The following is a 21,153-nucleotide window of genomic DNA, read 5'->3' as shown; positions in this document are numbered from 1 at the left end:
TTTGTGAGCTGGATATAGCGTTATTAACTTGGCACTATCTGGCAGTATTATGTGGGCTGGATAAAATAGTAATATCTTAGCCACTAACTGGCAGCAGGGCTGGATTAAGGTTGGTGGAGGCCCCTGGCGACAACCCCCCCCCCCCCCCAATAAATAAATTAGCTATGCCACGACCTATACAGATGGCAGCTTACTGTAGGCGACTTAGCACAGGCCCTCTTCACTCCTGGCTGTATGGCTCAGCATCCTCCTCTGTTGTGCACGTGATGGTCACTAGAGGCTGCAGTGCAGAGGAAGATGCCAGATCCTAGAGACAGGAGCAGGGAGGGCTAAGTATCAGAGTGTATTTCCACATTGTGTTTGTGTTAATAAATGTGAGAACACAGCACTTTCTGTGCGCTGTTGCCCATCGATCTACTAGGGTTCCTGCTGGTGGGGGCCCCTAAGTGGTGGAGGCCCCAGGGCACGTGCCCCTGGTGCCCTCCCTTTAATCCGGCCCTGTCAGGCAGTATTATATGGGCTGGATATGGCAGTATTATCTTGGCACTATCTGACAGTATTATGTGGGCTGCATATGGCAGCATTATCTTGGCATTATCTGGTAGTATTATTTGACTGGATAAAGCAATATAATCTTTGCCACTATAAGGTAGTATTAGGTGGGCTTTATATAATGATATTGGGGGAGATTTATCAAACATGGTGGGAAGTGAAACTGGCTCAGTTGCCCCTAGCAACCAATCAGATTCCACTTTTCATTTTTCAAAGAGTCTGTGAGGAATGAAAGGAGGAATCTGATTGGTTGCTAGGGGCAACTGGGCCAGTTTCACTTTACACCATGTTTGATAAATCTCCCCCATTATCTCTATATGAACCTTACATTTCTTGTTTTCCAGGACCCCATTTTCTATAAGATCAGCCCTGACTGTAGGGGGCGCTGCTGTTACGTTGCCCATATCACCCCCTTCCTGGTGTTACGTTAGAAGGCTGATCTAGTACAGGGCCTCCAGTCTCTCAGCATTATGGGAGCCCCAGAGTACATGTTATCCGAGCCTCTGGATGACGCTGTTTATACTGCGGTGATTGATCGGCGTACAGTCTTGGCGGTGTTTCTTTTACAATTAGTGGTAATTTGAAAACTTCCCCTAACCTATCCTGAGACCACCCAGACTCCATCACTGGACCAGCCGGGGGTCTCCACTGTTTCCTGACTACAGAGAATGATAGGAAAAGTCATGTACATCAATTATAGAACAAAGGTCAATTCACATACATACGGCAACCATCATCTGCCTGTTGCATAAATAGTTAAAACTGAACCACTGTATCTAAGCCTGTCAGGTGGGATACTCTCTGCTGAGTGCAGAATATGTAAACGTATTATGTGTCATACTGTCTACTAAGCCAAGTGTATCTAAGCCTATTTAGTTTGATACTGTAAGCTGAGACTAGTGTATCTAATTTATCATGGGTGATATTGTGTATCTAAGCCTGTGATGTGAGATGTTGTACGCTGAGCTCAGTTTATTGAAGACTAATATGTGTGACACAACCTAGAAGTTACTGTATCTAAGCCTATTTTGTGGGAAACTGTCTGCTGAGATAGTGTACCTAAGCCTATTATGTGTGAGGCAGTCTACTGAGTTGCTGTATCTAAGCCGATTATGTGTGAAGCAGTCTACTGAGCTGCTGTATCTAAGCCGATTATGTGTGAAACAGTCTAGTGAGCTGTGTATCTAAGCCCATTATATGTAAACTGTCTACAAAGCTGCTGTATCTAAGCCTATTATATATGAAGCAGTCTGTTGAGCTGCGTATCTTAACCTATTATGTGTGAAATGTCTACAAACCTGCTGTATCTAAGCCTATTGTGTGTGATACTATCTAATCCTATCCTGTGGGATACAGTCTGCTAAGCCACAGTATCCATTCCTATCAAATGTGATACCATCTACTGACCACAGAGTATCTAAGCCTATTATGAGTAGATTAGTTTACTTAGCCCAGCGTATCTAAGTCCATTACTGGTGATACTCTCTGTTAAGCCGCTGTATATATATATATATATATATATATATATATATATATATAATGTCTATCCTGTTAGATTCTGTTTGCCTAGCCACTTAATCTAAGCCTATTACGTGCGATAAATTTGCTAAGCCACTGTATCCGAGCTTCTTATGCGTGATAATATCTGCTGAGCTGGTGTATCTAAGCCTATTGTGTAGGAAACTGTATGACTGACAGGTTTACAATGAGCTTTGCAAGAACATATGGGAGGCTTCTTTTATTGTCCATAATACTGCAATACTGTTACATAAATAATGCCGCCATATAGTGTCCAAGGCTATTGCCATGTAGTAATTCATACAATGAATACAACCGTACTATATGTGAATATGTGGTGGCACAACAATGTTACTCTATAGCATGTAAATGGTGCCAGAATGGAGTACGCAAATAATACTGCCATACAGTGCCCACATAATACCGTCATACAATAGTTATACGTGTTAGTGATGGTATATAGTGCTGGGCCAGGGGGGTTATAAGAGGCACTATAGTATACAGTAGGGTCACTGCCTACCACTAAATGGCGCTGCCCTAGCTTACATCATCTTGCTGTACATTGGTGGGTGCACAGTATGCGGTAAATTGATGGAGAGTGGCATCAGATACCAACCATCTAGAAATCTGGGTGAGAGATAATTTCCTTGTGAGATGAGGACGCTGGGTACGAGATGTTCCAATTTGCCGCAGTTCAAGCAGAAAAATTCCATTTTCCTTCTTTGTAAAATGACTTGAGATGAGAATGAAGAGTCAGGCTAAAAATATACAGCCCATACCGCCACAGCTGTACTGCGGGCGCCACACTACAACCCCCCGCATCTGGAGAACGGACAGGAATAGCAGAGAGGTAAGATGCAGAGCTAGTGACACAGATGTGGAGACAGTACTGGAATAGCAGAGGGGTAAGATGTGGAGCTAGTGACAGATGTGGAGAGAGTTCTGGAATAGCAGAGGGGTAAGATGTGGAGCTAGTGACAGAGACAGTACTGGAATAGCAGAGGGGTAAGATGTGGAGGTAGTGCCAGAGACAGTACTGGAATAGCAGAGGGGTAAGATGTGGAGGTAGTGCCAGAGACAGTACTGGAATAGCAGAGGGGTAAGATGTGGAGGTAGTGCCAGAGACAGTACTGGAATAGCAGAGGGGTAAGATGTGGAGGTAGTGCCAGAGACAGTACTGGAATAGCAGAGGAGTAAGATGTGGAGGTAGTGCAAGAGACAGCACTGGAATAGCAGAGGGGTAAGATGTGGAGGTAGTGCAAGAGACAGCACTGGAATAGCAGAGGAGTAAGATGTGGAGGTAGTGCCAGAGACAGTACTGGAATAGCAGAGGGGTAAGATGTGGAGGTAGTGCCAGAGACAGTACTGGAATAGCAGAGGAGTAAGATGTGGAGGTAGTGCCAGAGACAGTACTGGAATAGCAGAGGGGTAAGATGTGGAGGTAGTGCCAGAGACAGTACTGGAATAGCAGAGGGGTAAGAAGAAGTGGAGGTAATGCCAGAGACAGTACTGGAATAGCAGAGGGGTAAGAAGAAGTGGAGGTAATACCAGAGACAGTACTGGAATAGCAGAGGGGTAAGATGTGGAGGTAGTGACAGAGACAGTACTGGAATAGCAGAGGGGTAAGATGTGGAGGTAGTGCCAGAGACAGTACTGGAATAGCAGAGGGGTAAGATGTGGAGCTAGTGCCAGAGACAGTACTGGAATAGCAGAGGGGTAAGATGTGGACGTAGTGTCAGAGACAGTACTGGAATAGCAGAGGGGTAGGATGTGGACGTAGTGTCAGAGACAGTACTGGAATAGCAGAGGGGTAAGATGTGGACGTAGTGTCAGAGACAGTACTGGAATAGCAGAGGGGTAAGATGTGGAGGTAGTGCCAGAGACAGTACTGGAATAGCAGAGGGGTAAGATGTGGAGGTAGTGCCAGAGACAGTACTGGAATAGCAGAGGGGTAGGATGTGGAGGTAGTGCCAGAGACAGTACTGGAATAGCAGAGGGGTAGGATGTGGAGGTAGTGCCAGAGACAGTACTGGAATAGCAGAGGGGTAAGATGTGGAGGTAGTGCCAGAGACAGTACTGGAATAGCAGAGGGGTAAGATGTGGAGGTAGTGCCAGAGACAGTACTGGAATAGCAGAGGGGTAAGATGTGGAGGTAGTGACAGATGTGGAGACAGTACTGGAATAGTAGGAGGTAGTACTAGTGACACAAATGTGTATGTGGTGGAGACAGTACTGGAATAGCAGAAGAGTGAGATAAGGAAGTAGTGACACAGATGTGTATGTGAAGACAGTACTGGAATAGCAGAGGGGTAAGATGTGGAGCTAGTGACACATGTGGAGAGAGTTCTGGAATAGCAGAGGGGTAAGATGTGGAGCTAGTGACACATGTGGAGAGAGTTCTGGAATAGCAGGGGGGTAAGATGATGAGGTAGTGACACATGTGGAGAGAGTTCTGGAATAGCAGGGGGGTAAGATGATGAGGTAGTGACACAGATGTGTATGAGAAGACAAGTATTGGAATAGTGGAGGTAAGATGGGAAGCTAGTGACAGAGACAGTACTGGAACAGTAGAGTGGGAAGAGGTAAGATGTGGAGGTAGTGACAGAGGAGACAATACTGGAATAGCAGAGTAGAAGCTGTGCTGCAGGAGTAGTGTGGATACAGGGATAGCTAGCGGTAGTGACAATAGAGTGCTGAACCAGATGGTTAGGAGGTAGTGACAGTACGGGAACAGCAGAATGTTACCCAGTGAGAAGAGCAGGTAGTGACAGAGCTTTGTATCTGGTGACAAAACTGGAGAAACTTTAGGATTTTCCAATTGCTTCTTATTACACCTCCACATTATCCTTGGTGTTCTATAATTTGTTATAGCTTAATATCCCTAGTGGTCTTAAGTGGTTTAGTGGTCTACTATGGTGGTTAATGGGTTTTTCATCGCCATAGTAGGTGTTTTAGGATTTGTTTTAGGTATTTTGTAAAAATCCCTGCTGGTCTAGAGGATCATAGTGGTAGACTAAGGTGAACAAGGGGTTAAGGTTGATATCCATTTTACATAATATTGGTATCGGTTAATATCCCTGGTGATCTAGAGTAGCTTAGTGGTCTACAGTGATAAGGGACTTATATTGTTTGGCAGTGGTAGTATCCCAGGTGGTCTAGTGGCTAACACCTAGTGTTATACAATAATAATATTATATAGTTTATTATTATATTTCAGGATGGTGAGGGGTTAATGCATAGTAGACTAAATTTGTCTAGAATTAAAGGGTTGAATTAAAGGGTTTCTGGTTTCTAATACATGACAACAAATCATCTGCCTCTTTTTTTACATCTATTTAGATCAGGGGTGTCAAACTCAAATACACAGTGGGCCAAAATAAAAAAATTGGGCAAAGTCGCAGGCCAACCTTGATTATTATTGAAGCTCGAATTCGGCGGTCCTGGCACTGTCAGAGTAGCGTGCGGTGTTTCTGGCACTGTCATGCCATGTTGTAGCCAACCCAACCAAAATTGCCCCACATATTAGCCAGCCCTCCCAATAGTGCCTTAATAGTTGCCAGCCCTCCAAGTGTCCTATATAGTAGCCAGCCCTCCCCAATAGTATCATATAGTAACCAGCCCTCCCCCGTAGTCTCATAGTAGCCAGCCCTCCCTCATAGTCTCTTATATAGTAGCCAGCCCTTCCCCGTAGTCCCATAGTAGCCAGCCCTCCCCTGTAGTCTTATATAGTAGCCAGCCCTCCCCATAGTCTTATATAGTAGACAGCCCTCCCCATAGTCTCATATAGTAGCCAGCCCTCCCTCATAGTCTCTTATATAGTAGCCAGCCCTTCCCCGTAGTCCCATAGTAGCCAGCCCTCCCCAATAGTATCATATAGTAACCAGCCCTCCCCCGTAGTCTCATAGTAGCCAGCCCTCCCTCATAGTCTCTTATATAGTAGTCAGCCCTCCCCATAGTCTCATATAGTAGCCAGCCCTCCCTCCATAGTCTCTTATATAGTAGCCAGCCCTTCCCCGTAGTCCCATAGTAGCCAGCCCTCCCCTGTAGTCTTATATAGTAGACAGCCCTCCCCATAGTCTTATATAGTAGCCAGCCCTTCCCCGTAGTCCCATAGTAGCCAGCCCTCCCCTGTAGTCTTATATAGTAGACAGCCCTCCCCATAGTCTTATATAGTAGCCAGCCCTTCCCCGTAGTCCCATAGTAGCCAGCCCTCCCCTGTAGTCTTATATAGTAGACAGCCCTCCCCATAGTCTCATATAGTAGCCAGCCCTCCCTCATAGTCTCTTATATAGTAGCCAGCCCTTCCCCGTAGTCCCATAGTAACCAGCCCTCCCCTGTAGTCTTATATAGTAGACAGCCCTCCCCATAGTCTCATATAGTAGCCAGGCCTCCAAGTGTCTCATATAGTAGCCAGCCCTCCCCATAGTATCATATAGTAACCAGCCCTCCCCATAGTCTCATATAGTAGCCAGCCCTCCAAGTGTCTCATATAGTAGCCATCCCTCCCCCATAGTATCATATAGTAACCAGCCCTCCCCCGTAGTCTCATATAGTAGCCAGCCCTCCCCCGTAGTGTCATAGTAGCCAGCCCTCCCTCATAGTCTTATATAGTAGCCAGCCCTCCCCCATAGTCTCATATAGTAGCCAGCCCTCCCCCATAGTCTCATATATAGTAACCAGCCCTCCCCTGTAGTCTTATATAGTAGCCAGCCCTCCCCAATAGTATCATATAATAACCAGCCCTCCCCTGTAGTCTCATATAGTAGCCAGCCCTCCCCCGTAGTCTCATAGTAGCCAGCCCTCCCTCATAGTCTTATATAGTAGCCAGCCCTTCCCCGTAGTCCCATAGTAACCAGCCCTCCCCTGTAGTCTCATATAGTAGCCAACCCTGCCCATATTCTCTTATAAAGTAGCCAGCCTTCCCCAATAGTCTCATATAGTAGCCAGCCCTCCCCAATAGTCTCATACAGTAGCCAGCCCTCCCCAATAGTCTTATATAGTAGCCAGCCCTCCCCTATAGTCTCATATAGTAGCCAGCCCTCCCCAATAGTCTTATACAGTAGCCAGCCCTCCCCATAGTCTCATATAGTAGCCAGCCCTCCCCAATAGTCTCATATAGCAGCCAGCCCTCCCTCAAAGTCTGATATAGTAGCCAGCCCTCCCCAGTCTCATATAGCAGTCACTGATCGTCCGGGCAGCCCATAGGATACAGCAGCGTCTGCTGCCGATGCTCCTATTCAACAGAGCGACAGCAGAAGATCGTTGCTGTATCAGTCGCTTGTTTTTCAACATGTTGAAAAACAAGCGACTGCAACGATCAGCCGACATGAACGATGTCGGCTGATCGTTGCACTCCATTCAACAGGACGATTATCGTCCGTAGCGGACGATATCGGCTGAATACAGACGATAATCGTTCCGTGGAATAGGGCCTTAATTCAAACTCTGAATTGCCTGGCTGGCCAAACGTAATGGCACAGCGGGCCAGAGTTTGACATGACTGATTTAGATAAATAAAATCATTCTGTCTGCTTATAGCTGCCACTAGAGGGAGCTCACTGCAGCTACAACTGAATGAAGTCATTTAGTGTGCAGTATGCTTCCTCTGGTATTTGTTTTCATGTGACTCAGGTTTTTTTTTTTTACCACAATGTCGTAAAGCAAGTAATGAGAGGTAGTGACCTAGTATGTAGCGGTAACCAAAATACAAAGGTGATTTCACACTGTGATGCCTGTCGTGGTACCAGTTGACTTTATGTAGGCGCCCAGTATGCCTCTGTCTTGGAGTGAGTATCGCCCCTTTAAGAGCATGAGGAACCATGAGGAGCGGGGGCCACGCTGCAGCTGCACACAGTACGGGATGTTGTGGCTCGGAGCTAGTAAACAGAGAGCCTGCTGTCACTGTGATCTGGGGAACCGCTGTGACAGGGACAGGCAAGACACAATAAGTGTGTGTCTGCAAGAGCAGAACAGCATGAAGAGGGCACGGGGGGAGAGGAAGAAGGGGAAACTGGGAGATGGAGAAGAGAGGAAGAAGAGGGGGAAGATGGAATGAAAAGACTGAGGGGCAAAGGGAATGGAAAGAGGGTAAGAAAGAATGAAGGGACTAGGAGGAAAAGAATAGGAGAGGCCTGGTGGAAAAAGTACTGGACATTAAATAAGTAGGCGAATGAAAAGAATGGTGGAGTGATGGTAAAAAGCACAGTAATGAAGAGAGCGTCTGCAGAAATGAAGAGATGGTGAGGGAGAATGAAGAAGAAGAAGACGACATTATTTAGGAAGAAAAAGAGGATGTGCAGGAATAAAGAGAGAATTGGGAGAGAGTGTTCAGGAATGAAGAGAGTGTGTGCAAGAATAAAGAGATGGTGAGGGAGAATGAAGGAGTGAGCAGGAATGAAGAACAGATTGGGAGAGAGTGTTCAGGAATGAAGAGAGTGTGTGCAAGAATGAAGAGATGGTGAGGGAGAATGAAGGAGTGAGCAGGAATGAAGAACAAATGTTCAGGAATGGACAGAGAATTGTAAGATTGTTCAGGAAAGAAGATTGTTTGAGAATGAAAGGAGGATGTGCAGGAATGAAGAGATGGTGATGGAAAATGAAGAAGGAGGGAACAGGAATGAAGAAAGAAAATGTATTTAGGAATTTAATGAGGATGTACAGGAATGAAGAGAGTATTTAGGAATGGAGAGCATGTGCAAGAAGGAAGAGATGAGGAGGGAGAATGAATGGAGAGCGTGTGCAAGAAGGAAGAGATGAGGAGGGAGAATGAATGGAGAGCATGTGCAAGAAGGAAGAGATGGTGAGGGAGAATGAATGGAGAGCGTGTGCAAGAAGGAAGAGATGGTGAGGGAGAATGAATGGAGAGCATGTGCAAGAAGGAAGAGATGAGGAGGGAGAATAAAAAGAGTGAGCAAGAATCAAAATGGAATATGCAGGAATGAAGAGAGAATATGCAGGAAGGAAGAGAAAGAATGGGTGTGGGAGAGAGAAGAGATAGGTAATAAGAGGAATAGACATGGACGAGATAGTGTACAGGAACCAGTGAGGTGGAGAAGTACAGGAATTATGAGAGAGTTTGCAGGAATGAAAAGTGAAGCAGATGTGAGAAAGTGAAGAAAAGTGTGGATGAGGAGGAGTAACAGGATGAGAGGAGGGGAGTGTGCAGGAATAAGAGGAGAGGAGTGTGCAGGGAGGAGAGGAGTCTGCAGGGAGGAGAGAAGTGTGCAGATGGAGATGGAGGAAAAGAGTGTGCAGGGGGGAGAGGAGAGGAGTGTGCAGGGAGGAGAGGAATGTGCAGGGGAGGGAGGAGAGGAGTGTGCAGGGAGGAGAGGAGAGGAGTGTGCAGGGGGGAAAGGAGAGGAGTGTGCAGGGAGGAGAGGAGTGTGCAGGGTAGGAGAGGAATGTGCAGGGGAGGGAGGAGAGGAGTGTGCAGGGAGGAGAGGAGAGGAGTGTGCAGGGAGGAGAGGAGAGGAGTGTGCAGGGGGGAAAGGAGAGGAGTGTGCAGGGGAGGAGAGGAATGTGCAGGGGAGGGAGGAGAGGAGTGTGCAGGGGAGGGAAGAGAGGAGTGTGCAGGGAGGAGAGGAGAGGAGTGTGCAGGGGGGAAAGGAGAGGAGTATGCAGGGGGGAGAGGAGAGGAGTGTGCAGGGGGAGAGGGGTGTGCAGGGAGGCGAGAAGAGGAGTGTGCAGGGAGGCAAGGAGAGGAGTGTGTAGGGAGGATGGAGTATGCAGGGGGAGGGGAGAGCAGTGTGCAGGGAGAAGAGGAGAGGAGTGTGCAGGGGGGAGAGGAGAGGAGTGTGCAGGGAGGAGAAGGGATGATGGAGCTTTTTACATGAGCTGACACTGTGCAGCAGGTGAGAATAGAGGTATATAGAATAGTGGTATATAGAATAGTGGTATATGAAATAGTGGTATGTAGAAAAGTGGTATATAGAATAGGCACCTATAGAATAGCAGTATATAGAATAGGGGTATATAGAAAAGCGGTATGTAGAATAGAGGTATATAAAATAGTGGGATGTAGAATAGCAGTATATAGAACAGTGATATATAGAATAGCTGTGTGTAGACTAGTGGTATATAGAATAGTGATATGTAGAATAGCAGTATATAGTTTAGCAAGATATAGAATAGCGATATATATGGAATAGCGATATATAGAATAGCAGTATGTAGAATAGCAGTATATAGAATGGCGGTATGTAGAATAGTGGTATATAGAGTAGCAGTATATAGAATAGCGGTATGTTCACATGCCGTGTCAGACACCACAGCACTCACTCTCTCAGCCGCGGGTATAATAGAGCTCCTACTGACTGCAATGGAGGCCTCAGCCCTGGACCTCGCTGAATAGAAGTGACATGTAATTTCTTTCCAGCGTGTTTTCCCGGCTCACACTGAAGTTCATGGCAGCGGGGTTCTTCTAGGTGACACCACTTTTTTTAATACAGAAAATTATGCCGGGGTGGGTAGAGGAGCCATGAATGGAGATGAGCAGATGGAGGAAGAGAGGGTGGCAATGACTATACAAAGGAAGAGCAGAGTGATGTGTGTCAGGGGCTGATAGAGAGAACTCGTGATGGAGCGTGTACAGGACGTGTGACGCTCAGCACAGGACCACATACTCCTGCCGTGTGACCCTGAGAGGAGACAGAGTGCAAGACACAGGAGCCATTATAGGAGAGAGGGGGCGTTGCCCATAGCAACCAGACTAAGCAGCTAAGATGGAAAATAAATCCAGAGATCTGATCGGTCATTCACTGTATTCTTTTTCTCTGAATTTCTTTTCAAACAGTGATAATGGCCTCCTGTCTATTTCACCCTGTGGTGGGAGAAGCAGACTCCATATCACATAGCTCCTCCCTCCTGTCTGTGTCACCCTGTGGTGGGAGGAACAGAATCCATATCACAAAGCTCCTCCCTTATGTCTGCTATCCTGTGGTGGGAGGAGCAGACTCCATGTCACATAGCTCCTCCCTCCTGTCTATGTCACCCTGTGGTGGGAGGAGCAGACTGCATGTCACATAGCTCCTCCCTCCTGTATATGTCATCCTGTGGTGGGAGGAGCAGACTCCATATCACATAGCTCCTCCCTCCTGTCTATGTCACCCTGTGGTGGGAGGAGCAGACTGCATGTCACATAGCTCCTCCCTCCTTTTTGTGTCACCCTATGTTAGGAGGAGCAGACTCCATGTCACATAGCTCCTCCCTCCTGTCTGTGTCTCCCTGTGGTGGGGGGAGCAGACTCCAAGGCACATAGCTCCTCCCTCCTGTCTGTGTCTCCCTGTGGTGGGGGGAGCAGACTCCATGTCACATAGCTCCTCCCTCCTGTCTGTGTCACCCTGTGGTCGGAGGGACAGGCTCCATGTCACATGGCTGCTCCCTCCTGTCTGTGTCACCCTTAGATGGGAGGAACAGACTCCATGTCACATAGCTTTTCCTACATGTCAGTTTCACCCTGTGGTGGGAGCAGCAGACTCCATATCACATAGCTCCTCCCTCCTGTCTGTGTCACCATGTGGTGGGAGGAGCAGACTCCAGGTCACATAGCTCCTCCCTCTTGTCTGTGTCACCCTATGGTAGGAGGAGCAGACTCCAGGTCACATAGCTCCTCCTCCTGTCTGTGTCACCCTGTAGTGGGAGTAGCAGACTCAATGCCACATAGCTCCTCCCCTCTGTGTCACCCAGTAGTGAGAGAGGCAAACGCCATGTCACATAGCTCCTCCCTCCTGTTAGAGAAGACTCCATGTTGTGTTTGGAAATTATAACTAACTATTCAACCTTTTCCCCCCTTACAGAGCACAGTCACACAGCACACTTAGTACTTCTGTTTGGCACAAGCAATCGAAGACATGATGGCACAAGTTCTACACATGGAGACTCACTTTCCAGGTAACAGACAGTTTGATATGTCTGCTGAACTTGCATGACAGTCTGATGAACTTGGATGCATCCCTAAGGCTGCCATGAAAACATACAGTATATGCCTTAGGCTGTATCCATGTTTTTCAAGACTCCCAGGAACCAGTAATCCAGCCACTGGTATTTAAATGCAGAGCGTTAATACTCATCCTATGTACAACAAAAATATAACAACTATAATCAAAAGTCAAGGTAGAGGATAGCGCCCGCACTACAGGTGAGCGTGGCTCACGTTTGGATATCCGGGTAGTGGAAAGACATATGTAAATCAACTGAGGTGACAGTCGGGGTGCAGCAGAGGAGCGGAGGACAAAATTGGCATAAGCAGGAAGAAAATAATCCAATGCACTCACCGGTCAGATGCACTCTTCAGTAGTTTATTGATATCGTATCATACCAAGGAGGGGGAAGGGTGGAATAGGTGCGGGAACTGGGGTGCGGCGTGAAACTGTTGTTACTGCAGAGACGTTCCCGCACCTATTCCACCCTTCCCCCTCCTTGGTATGATACGATATCAATAAACTACTGAAGAGTGCATCTGACCGGTGAGTGCATTGGATTATTTTCTTCCTGCTTATGCCAATAACAACTATAATACTGCTCCCTATATACAAGAATATAACTACTATAATACTGCCCCATATATACAAGAATATAACTACTATAATGCTGCTCCTATATACAAGAATATAACTACTATAATACTGCTCCTATATACAAGAATATAACTACTATAATACTGCTCCTATATACAAGAATATAACTACTATAATGCTGCCTCCTATATACAAGAATATAACTACTATAATACTGCTCCTATATACAAGAATATAACTACTATAATACTGCTTCTATGAACAAGAATATAACTACTATAATACTGCTCCTATATACAGGAATATAACTACTATAATACTGCCCCCTATATACAGGGATATAACTACTATAATACACGAACTGGAGAGAATGGAACGGCTGCACATCCCATCTATGGCTGATACTAATGCCGCTAGGCCTATATTAAAAATCAACACCAGAGTGTCTGTATATGAATTGATCAAGCCATATTGCCCCGTGTACCACCGCGCAGGTCCTCTGGTCCACACGGGTCCCTACGCTAACTCCACACCGTGTCGGTCAGCGACCGCCAACCCCGCAAAGCGTGCACGTGCAGGGAAGGGAGGCCATGGAACGGCCCTGCAACCCCAATGTCACAGGACCAGACCCAAAAAGCCCCACCAAAACCCAGCCAGCACCACCGGCGGGGAAGGCTGCCCCCAAACGACACCAGTATGGAAATGGCACGAGGTACATGGGGCAGTATGGCTTGATCAATTCACACACAAAATTCTGATGTGTTTTTTATTTAGCCTAGGGGCACTAGTATCAGCCATAGGTGTGAGGTGCAGCACTCTTTTTCTTCCCTGAACCGCATTTTGTTTCTCTCTTTTCTCCGTGTTTTGCACTCCTCCTGGTGAGACCCACATGACCGCAATTAGCAGGAGACACCTGAGTGCACATGGTTTTAATCCCTCCTGTTTTTTCCCCATTCTGTTTGCCACAGCTATGGTGAGTGCAACACCTCATCCAGACTTGTGCTGTTTGGGGGCGACCTTCTCCGCCGGCGGTGCTAGCCGGGTTCTGGTGTGGTGTTTTTGGGTTTGGTCCTGTGACATGGGGGTCGCAGGGCCGTCCCATGGCCCCCGTTCCCTGACTGTGCGTGCCTGCGGGGTTGGTGGCCACTGACTGGCACGGTGTGGACTTAGTGTAGGGACCCATGTGTATCAGATACCGGCACGAGGTACATGGGGCAGTATGGCTTGATCAATTCATACACAAAATACTGATGTGTTTTTTATTTAGCCTACGGGCATTAGTATCAGCCATAGGTGTGAGGTGCAGCACTCTTTTTCTTCCCTGAACCGCATAACTACTATAATACTGCTCCTTTATACAAGAATATAACTACTATAATGCTGCCTCCTATATACAAGAATATAACTACTATAATACTGCTCCTATATACAAAAATATAACTGCTATAATACTGCTCCTATATACAGGAATATAAGTACTATAATACTGCCCCTATATACAAGAATATTACTACTATAATACTGCTCCTATATACAAGAATATAACTACTATAATACTGCTCCTATATACAGGAATATAACTACTATAATACTGCCTCCTATATACAAGAATATACCTACTATAATACTGCTCCTATATACAAGAATATTACTACTATAATACTGCTCCTATATACAAGAATATAACTACTATAATACTACCTCCTATGGGCAGGAGATAATATCCACCATGTAGAGGTCACCGACATTACACAGACTGATGAATATTTTTATTTCTAGGTAAATCTGTCCCAAATTCTTTATCCCCCTTGAAAGAACCAGAGGCGCCATATTCTGTGGAGACTCCATATGGATACCGACTAGATCTAGATTTCCTAAAATATGTTGATGATATAGAGAAAGGGCACACTATTAAACGAGTCCCGGTCAGCCGCAGACCTCGATTTGGATCATTGCCTCGAGGCCCCGGATATACTGGATCATGGTGGACGTCTACTGAATCCCTCTGCTCCAATGCCAGTAATGACAGGTAATGTGCTGTTTACATACAGATAAATCTCGGTGAGCGTAAGCTTTACACACATCTGACGTTTGGTTCTTGTTTTGCAGTCGCCATTCGTCTTTTTCGTACTGTGGTAGAGGCTTTTACCCGGCCTATGAAGTCCGCAGCGGATCCCAAACTTCGAGCAGCTTCAATCCCAGGGTTGAGCGGACACTGATGGATGCCAGTAAGAAGCTGGAGGCTGGACAGTCTCGTCCACTTAGCCTGGGATGCAGATCCACCAGCAACCTGTCTACTACGTCTCTCTCTCGCCTTCCTTCCTCATCCTCCTGTCAGCAGCTCCCTTCTTTCACGCCGCTAAGCTCTGGAATGTCTACTCCGGTATCTCCAACTCCGGTACACCTTCAACACGTACGAGAACAAATGGCGGTAGCACTGAAGAGATTACGTCAACTGGAAGAGCAAGTAAAGATGATCCCGGTGCTTCAAGTGAAAATTTCGGTGCTTCAGGAGGAAAAACGTCAGCTCAGCGTCCAACTCAAGAGCCAGAAATATCTAGGACACCCGGGAGGAATTACTAAGGGCAAGACCAGAGGAGAACTCTACATCGAAATCCCAGAGGAAGAGTTAAAAGATGGGAAAAATAAAAGTGAAATGGGAGAAGAAGAAAAAGCATGTGATGAAGAGACCAAAGGAGAAGAACAGAAGGAGCAGTCCGAGGCCAAGAAAGAATGCTTGGTGACCAACGGGAGACCGGTCAAGAAATTCTGCAGCGTTGGGGTTTGGGTGAGAGAATCGGACTTCGTCCCTCACGGTCCATCAAGACAACTAGAGGCTGACAAACAAAAGCTTCTAGTCCAGGCGCTATCAGCCAAAGTCGCGGTATTGGAGCGGCAGCTTAGCCGGGCGGTAAGCGAGGTTCAAAACGCTAACCGCAAACTAGAGGAAGCCGAGCGAGCGTCGAGAGGTGAGGACACGTTAAAGAGAGAAAAGAAAGAAGATGTGAGAGCTGATGGAGTCAAAGTCGCAAGGGTTGAGCGAGGAAGTGAGGTGGTCTCCAGCATTGAGGTGGGACCTGGAGTCCAGCCTCAGAGGTCACGAGATCTCGAGGGAAGAGGAGTAGGATTACTGAAGAGTCGAGAAGAAGAGGACAGGGTCTTCAAGAGCCGGGAGGTTATGGAGAAGCCACTGTATACTTCCACTGGGCCTCCCGTCCATGTGCATTTGGTCAAGAAGATCAGTATCACTGGGCAAAGCATTGAAGAGATGAAAGGTGAGTGGAGACCGTTCTGTGGGCACTCAACAAAGCTGTAGTTGCACATGAAGACATCAGAAGTCTTTATCACCCGCAATTACCGACTGCTGTTTCTTTGAATCTTCAGGGTCGGAAACGGACAATAAAAAAGAAGAGACGTCTCATTTGATTCTCAATCTGAACATTCAGGGAGCTGAAACATCCACGGGTGGTTCAATGCCCAGGAAGGAAGATGGCACAGGTAATATGATTATAAATCTGCCATACTAACCAGTGTCAGGGTGGATTCATCTCATTTTCTCAATACCATGAGGAAGGCGGGGGAGTAGGCAGCATGCTCCATCCATAGCCATGCTCCATCTATAGCCATGACTTAGACACCTGGCTGAGGCAATTCATTGTCCACGTTTTATCATCATATCAAACAACTGCACTGGTCGGGATTTTTTGGTCAGGTGTGGTGCACCCCTGGGGTGCTCGACCGGTCACTTGCCAGATGGTGCTGTGTGACGCCACTCCTGTGGTGGCTGGTTGGAGTATAGCTCAGCCTGTTATTGTACTGTGGTGACGCCAGTTCCGGTTGGGCACACAGGTATGAAGGCACACCTGCTTTGATGTTAGGATGACTGGCTATACCCTTTACCCTGTGGTCGGTGACCTGCCGGGCTGTGAGGGGGTCTCTTGGGTACTTATCACGGTTGTCCGGAGTGGATCTTTGACCCATCCGGACTATAGGTACCGCCACCCACAGAAAGGGGAGATGACCCAAGGATGGAATAGTGGGGGTGTAGGTGCCGGAGTCCTGTTACCATAAATAAAATCTTCTTTACTGTAGAAATACTTGATACAGCAGCGGATAATAGGCTTCTGATTAGACACAATCGGCGTTAAGAGCTTTTGGAGCAGGAGAGCTGAACTGACTTGGTTGTGAGCTGAGAAGTAGAGTGAGCTTAGAGAAGTAGAGAAGAGTTTGTGTTGAGGGTTCAGAGTAGTAGAGAGGAGTTTGTGCTGAGAGTTCAGAGTAGTAGAGAGGAGTTTGTGCTGAGAGTCCCACCCCAGGGTAGAAGTGTGCTCTGTCGGAACTTTTGAAGAAGAATACTGAAGACTTGAGAATAGAAGACTACTTATGTCCGTGTTTCAACCTTTGTTGTCGCTGTACCACCTGTTGCCCTACAGTGTCAGGTTGAGCAAGGTGGCCAAATTACCTAGTTACACTTGCGCTGCGAGATAAAGTACGTAGGCTTGTAGCAACTTTGCTCTATTTGGATCAGTTCCTCTTGTTTCAGGATACTGTCCTGCCCTTAGGGCTCGTTCCCACTGAGCAAAAGCAGCTGAATTTCTGCGCTGAATCAGCGCTGAAATTTCAGCCGTTAAAATAGGTGCAGAGCTAATTTCCATTGTGTTGAATGGAAATTCTGCTCTGCAGTTCACACAGTGGAATTTCCGCACTGAACTAATCCGCTTTCCGCCAGAAGAATGAACATGTTCATTCTTCCGCTAGCGGAAGCCTATACAAATCAATGGGGCTCTGATTTTCTGTTTCAGCGCGGATTCAGCGCGGATTCAGCGCGGAATACAAGCGTAATACAAGCGGAAATTACTCGCTGAATCAGCGCGGAAATGGGGAAAAGGGGGGGGAGGAGGATTCTAGTATATGTTCTGGTATAGTCTAGTTTACTCACCAAATACTCGCTGAATTTCAGCGCTGAATGCATGCGGATTCAGCGCGGATTCCTCGAGTATTCCGCACTGAATTTGTCAAGAGCTGATTACGAGCTGAACACTTTCCTAGCAGAATACGCAGGGATTCTGCTTGCATTCTGCTTATATTCTGCTCGGAATTCAGCGTCAGTTGATTTCAGGCGGAAATATTTCCTTGCGTAATCCGCTCCTTTTGCTCTGTGTGAACGTAGCCTTATAGAGATTGTTATGGCGTGGGTTGGGGTGATCTCTGACTTATCCTCTCTTGGACAGTTAAGACTGCGAAGTGTTGGCATGTACTTCCTCTACCCATGTGACAACTTCCTACAGGGTGTGTAACGCCTCCTGTGAGTGGTGGAGAAAAAAGTGCAGAGAGAAGGAGAATAGAGATAGGTGAAGAAGAGAAAAGAGCTCTTATTGGTGCACAGATAACAAACAAACAATAACCCCTTGTTCACTACAGCTGTGCAATATACAATTACAGATACATATAGTAGCGACATCTAGTGGCAAAACTTAGGTTCAACTTTATTACCACTTTTACTTGCAGTACAGACTTTTACAAGGGGTGTATAGACCAGTAACACAGGTGGTGGAACACCACACAGGTAACCCTGGTTTCCAGAGGAATGGGACTGCAGAGACTTCCAGCAATCATCCACTGGTGATTATTGGAAATCTAAATTGCTGTTTTCCTATGACAATGATGTCTCAAATCCGACCCCTGACTCCACTAGGGCCACACATTCAATGTACTGTTCTTTTTCTCCCATTTACTTGATTGAGTCCTCCCCCCCCCCTCAATAAAGAGTGAAGTGATAAAGCTCCTGTGCTCGAGTGTAGCCATATTTCCCCTATAAAGGGTAGACATATCTCCCATATAGAGTGCAGCCATATCCCCCATATAGAGTGCAGTCATATCCCCATATAGAGTGCAGCCATATCCCCATATAGAGTGCAGCCATATCCCCATATAGAGTGCAGCCATATCCCCATACAGAGTGCAGCCAAATCTCCCATATAGAGTGCAGCCATATCCCCCATTTAGAGTGCAGCCATATCCCCCATTTAGAGTGCAGCAATATCCCCCATATAGAGTGCAGCCATATCCCCATATAGAGTGCAGCCATATCCCCATATAGAGTGCATCCAAATCTCCCATATAGAGTGCAGCCATATCCCCCATATATAGAGTGCAGCCATATCTCCCCATAGAGTGCAGCCATATCCCCATAAAGAGTGCAGTCATATCCCCCATATAGAGTGCAGCCATATCCCCATAAAGAGTGCAGCCAAATCTCCCATATAGAGTGCAGCCATATCCCCCATATATAGAGTGCAGCCATATCTCCCCATATAAAGAGCAGCCATATCCCCCATATAGAGTGCAGCCATATTCCCCATATAGAGTGCAGCCATATCCCCCATATAGAGTGCAGCCATATCCCCATATAATGTGCAGCCATATCCCCCATATAGAGTGCAGCCATATCCCCATATAGAGTGCAGCCATATCCCCATATAATGTGCAGCCATATCTCCCATATAGAGTGCAGCCATATCCCCATATAATGTGCAGCCATATCTCCCATATAGAGTGCAGCCATATTGCCCAAATAGAGTGCAGCCATATCCCCATATAGAGTGCAGCCATATCCCCCATATAGAGTGCAGCCATATCCCCCATATATAGAGTGCAGCCATATCTCCCCATATAGAGTGCAGCCATATCCCCCATATAGAGTGCAGCCATATTCCCCATATAGAGTGCAGTGATATCCCCCATATAGAGTGCAGCCATATCCCCCATATATAGTGCAGCCATATCCCCCATATATAGAGTGCAGCCATATCTTCCCATATAATGTGCAGCCATATCTCCCATATAGAGTGCAGCCATATCCCCCATATAAAGTGCAGCCATATCTCCCATATAGAGTGCAGCCATATCTACCATATAGAGGGCAGCAATATATGTAGATATTGATGGAGATTTTATGTCTACAGGAAGACTGAATTGTGTTTTATGGTTTTTCAGATTCTGCTGTGAAAAGGATGACTCCAGATGAAGAAACAAAATCCCAATTTTCTGGGATAAATGGAGAGTAAGTTACAGAAGAGTTCACACATTGTAGATGGCAAATCCAACATACATTACTACAGGATCAGTATCCGATATGACAGGGATGCCACCAGCATGGTCAGTCATCTGCCTGTATCCAATAGTATATAACAACCCCTGTACCCACAGCAGCTCCTATAGACGGCAGAATTATACTTTGGAAGAAACACTGCAGAAAGTGTTGGTGCCAGAAAGTTATATAGATTTAGAATTTATTTCTATTCAAAAATCTCCAGCTTTCCAGCACTTATCGGCTGCTGTATGTCCTGCAGGAAGTGGTGTATTCTCTCCAGTCTGACACAATGCTCTCTGCTGCCACCTCTGTCCATGTCAGGAACTGTCCAAAGCAGGAGAGGTTTTCTATGGAGATTTGTTACTACTCTGGACAGTTCCTGACATGGACAGAGGTGGCAGCAGAGAGCACTGTGTCGGACTGGAGAGAATACACCACTTCCTGCAGGACATACAGCAGCTGATACGTACTGGATGACTGGAAATTTTCAAGTAGAAGTAAATTACAAATCTGTATAACTCTCTGTAACTAGTTGATTGAAAAAAAAAATTTCTTTACGAATATTATTATTCATCTCTAATGGCCGCAATTTCTCTTGCAGAATGGACACAGCGTCATCAGAAGATTCTGGAACTATGGAGAATCCATCTGATAGTGAAAGCACAGAAAGTGAATATCATGAGGCCAGCGAGGGGCCGACAACCCCTCAGATTAGTATGCAGCTACCCCTCACAGCCAGCATCCAGCCGAAAGACACTGAGAAGCACAAGACCCCAGAGACCCTGGCGGCCAGCCCCTCCCCCACTAGTCCTGTGCCCAGGTAAGACCAGCACTGGTCCACTTACTATTCCTGGCTATATATAGATTTGATGGTCCTATATAATCATCAGGCCAGACTGGTCCATGTGTAGGAGTATATACCAGGGCCTTGGGTGATCACTGCTGGAGAGTAAGGGCCCTTTTACACAGAAAGATTATCTGCCAAAGATTTGAAGCCAAAACCAGGAACAGATTATAAACAGAGATCAGGTCATGCATGGAGACCTGAGATTTCTCCTCTTTTCAAATCCAGTCCTGGCTTTGGCTTCAAATCTTTGGCAGATAATCTGTCAGATAATCTTTCTGTGTAAAAGGGCCCTAAGTGGTCCCATCCTCTGTGTCCATCCCAGTGCAACTAACCCATCATTTTGTCTTGATCCAGGGTGGAGCTCAGTAATGTTCTGATCTCGGGCTGTGTAGCTCTACAGAAGTCTCTGGATGACCCCACTGCCCTTACAGCCACAGAGAAGGTAAGAAAATCTGAGATTGGGGTAACTGTCCCCATGGGTTATCACATAATGTTCCAACTCTGTATAAACCCATACAGTACATGAGCCAAGGTAAATGTAAGTTACTGTGCCGGAAGCTGTTGTGACCCAAATATGATGGACTGAGCCTAACAACAGGCTACAAACAGCAAACTTAGTGCAATGGCGA

The 21,153-nt window shown here is 46.5% G+C and overlaps 1 protein-coding gene across 1 annotated transcript in view; it reads left to right on the top strand.

Annotated features, from left to right (window-relative positions):
- KANK2 (KN motif and ankyrin repeat domains 2) overlaps nt 1-21,153 on the top strand; it is a 56,753-nt gene that overhangs the window by 29,401 nt on the left and 6,199 nt on the right. Inside the window, exons 3-9 of the mRNA XM_069946916.1 lie at nt 11,865-11,958; nt 14,364-14,613; nt 14,694-15,859; nt 15,969-16,082; nt 19,581-19,647; nt 20,279-20,497; nt 20,879-20,966. Coding sequence (XP_069803017.1) covers nt 11,919-11,958; nt 14,364-14,613; nt 14,694-15,859; nt 15,969-16,082; nt 19,581-19,647; nt 20,279-20,497; nt 20,879-20,966 — 1,944 coding nt within the window. The 5' untranslated portion in view covers nt 11,865-11,918. The remainder of the gene's footprint in view (nt 1-11,864; nt 11,959-14,363; nt 14,614-14,693; nt 15,860-15,968; nt 16,083-19,580; nt 19,648-20,278; nt 20,498-20,878; nt 20,967-21,153) is intronic.

The sequence above is a fragment of the Dendropsophus ebraccatus genome, chromosome 1, assembly GCF_027789765.1.
Source record: "Dendropsophus ebraccatus isolate aDenEbr1 chromosome 1, aDenEbr1.pat, whole genome shotgun sequence".
In the NCBI taxonomy this organism is placed as follows: Eukaryota; Metazoa; Chordata; class Amphibia; order Anura; family Hylidae; genus Dendropsophus; species Dendropsophus ebraccatus.
The sequence above is the reverse complement of the archived record's forward strand: the minus strand, read 5'-3'. Positions and strand labels throughout refer to the sequence as shown.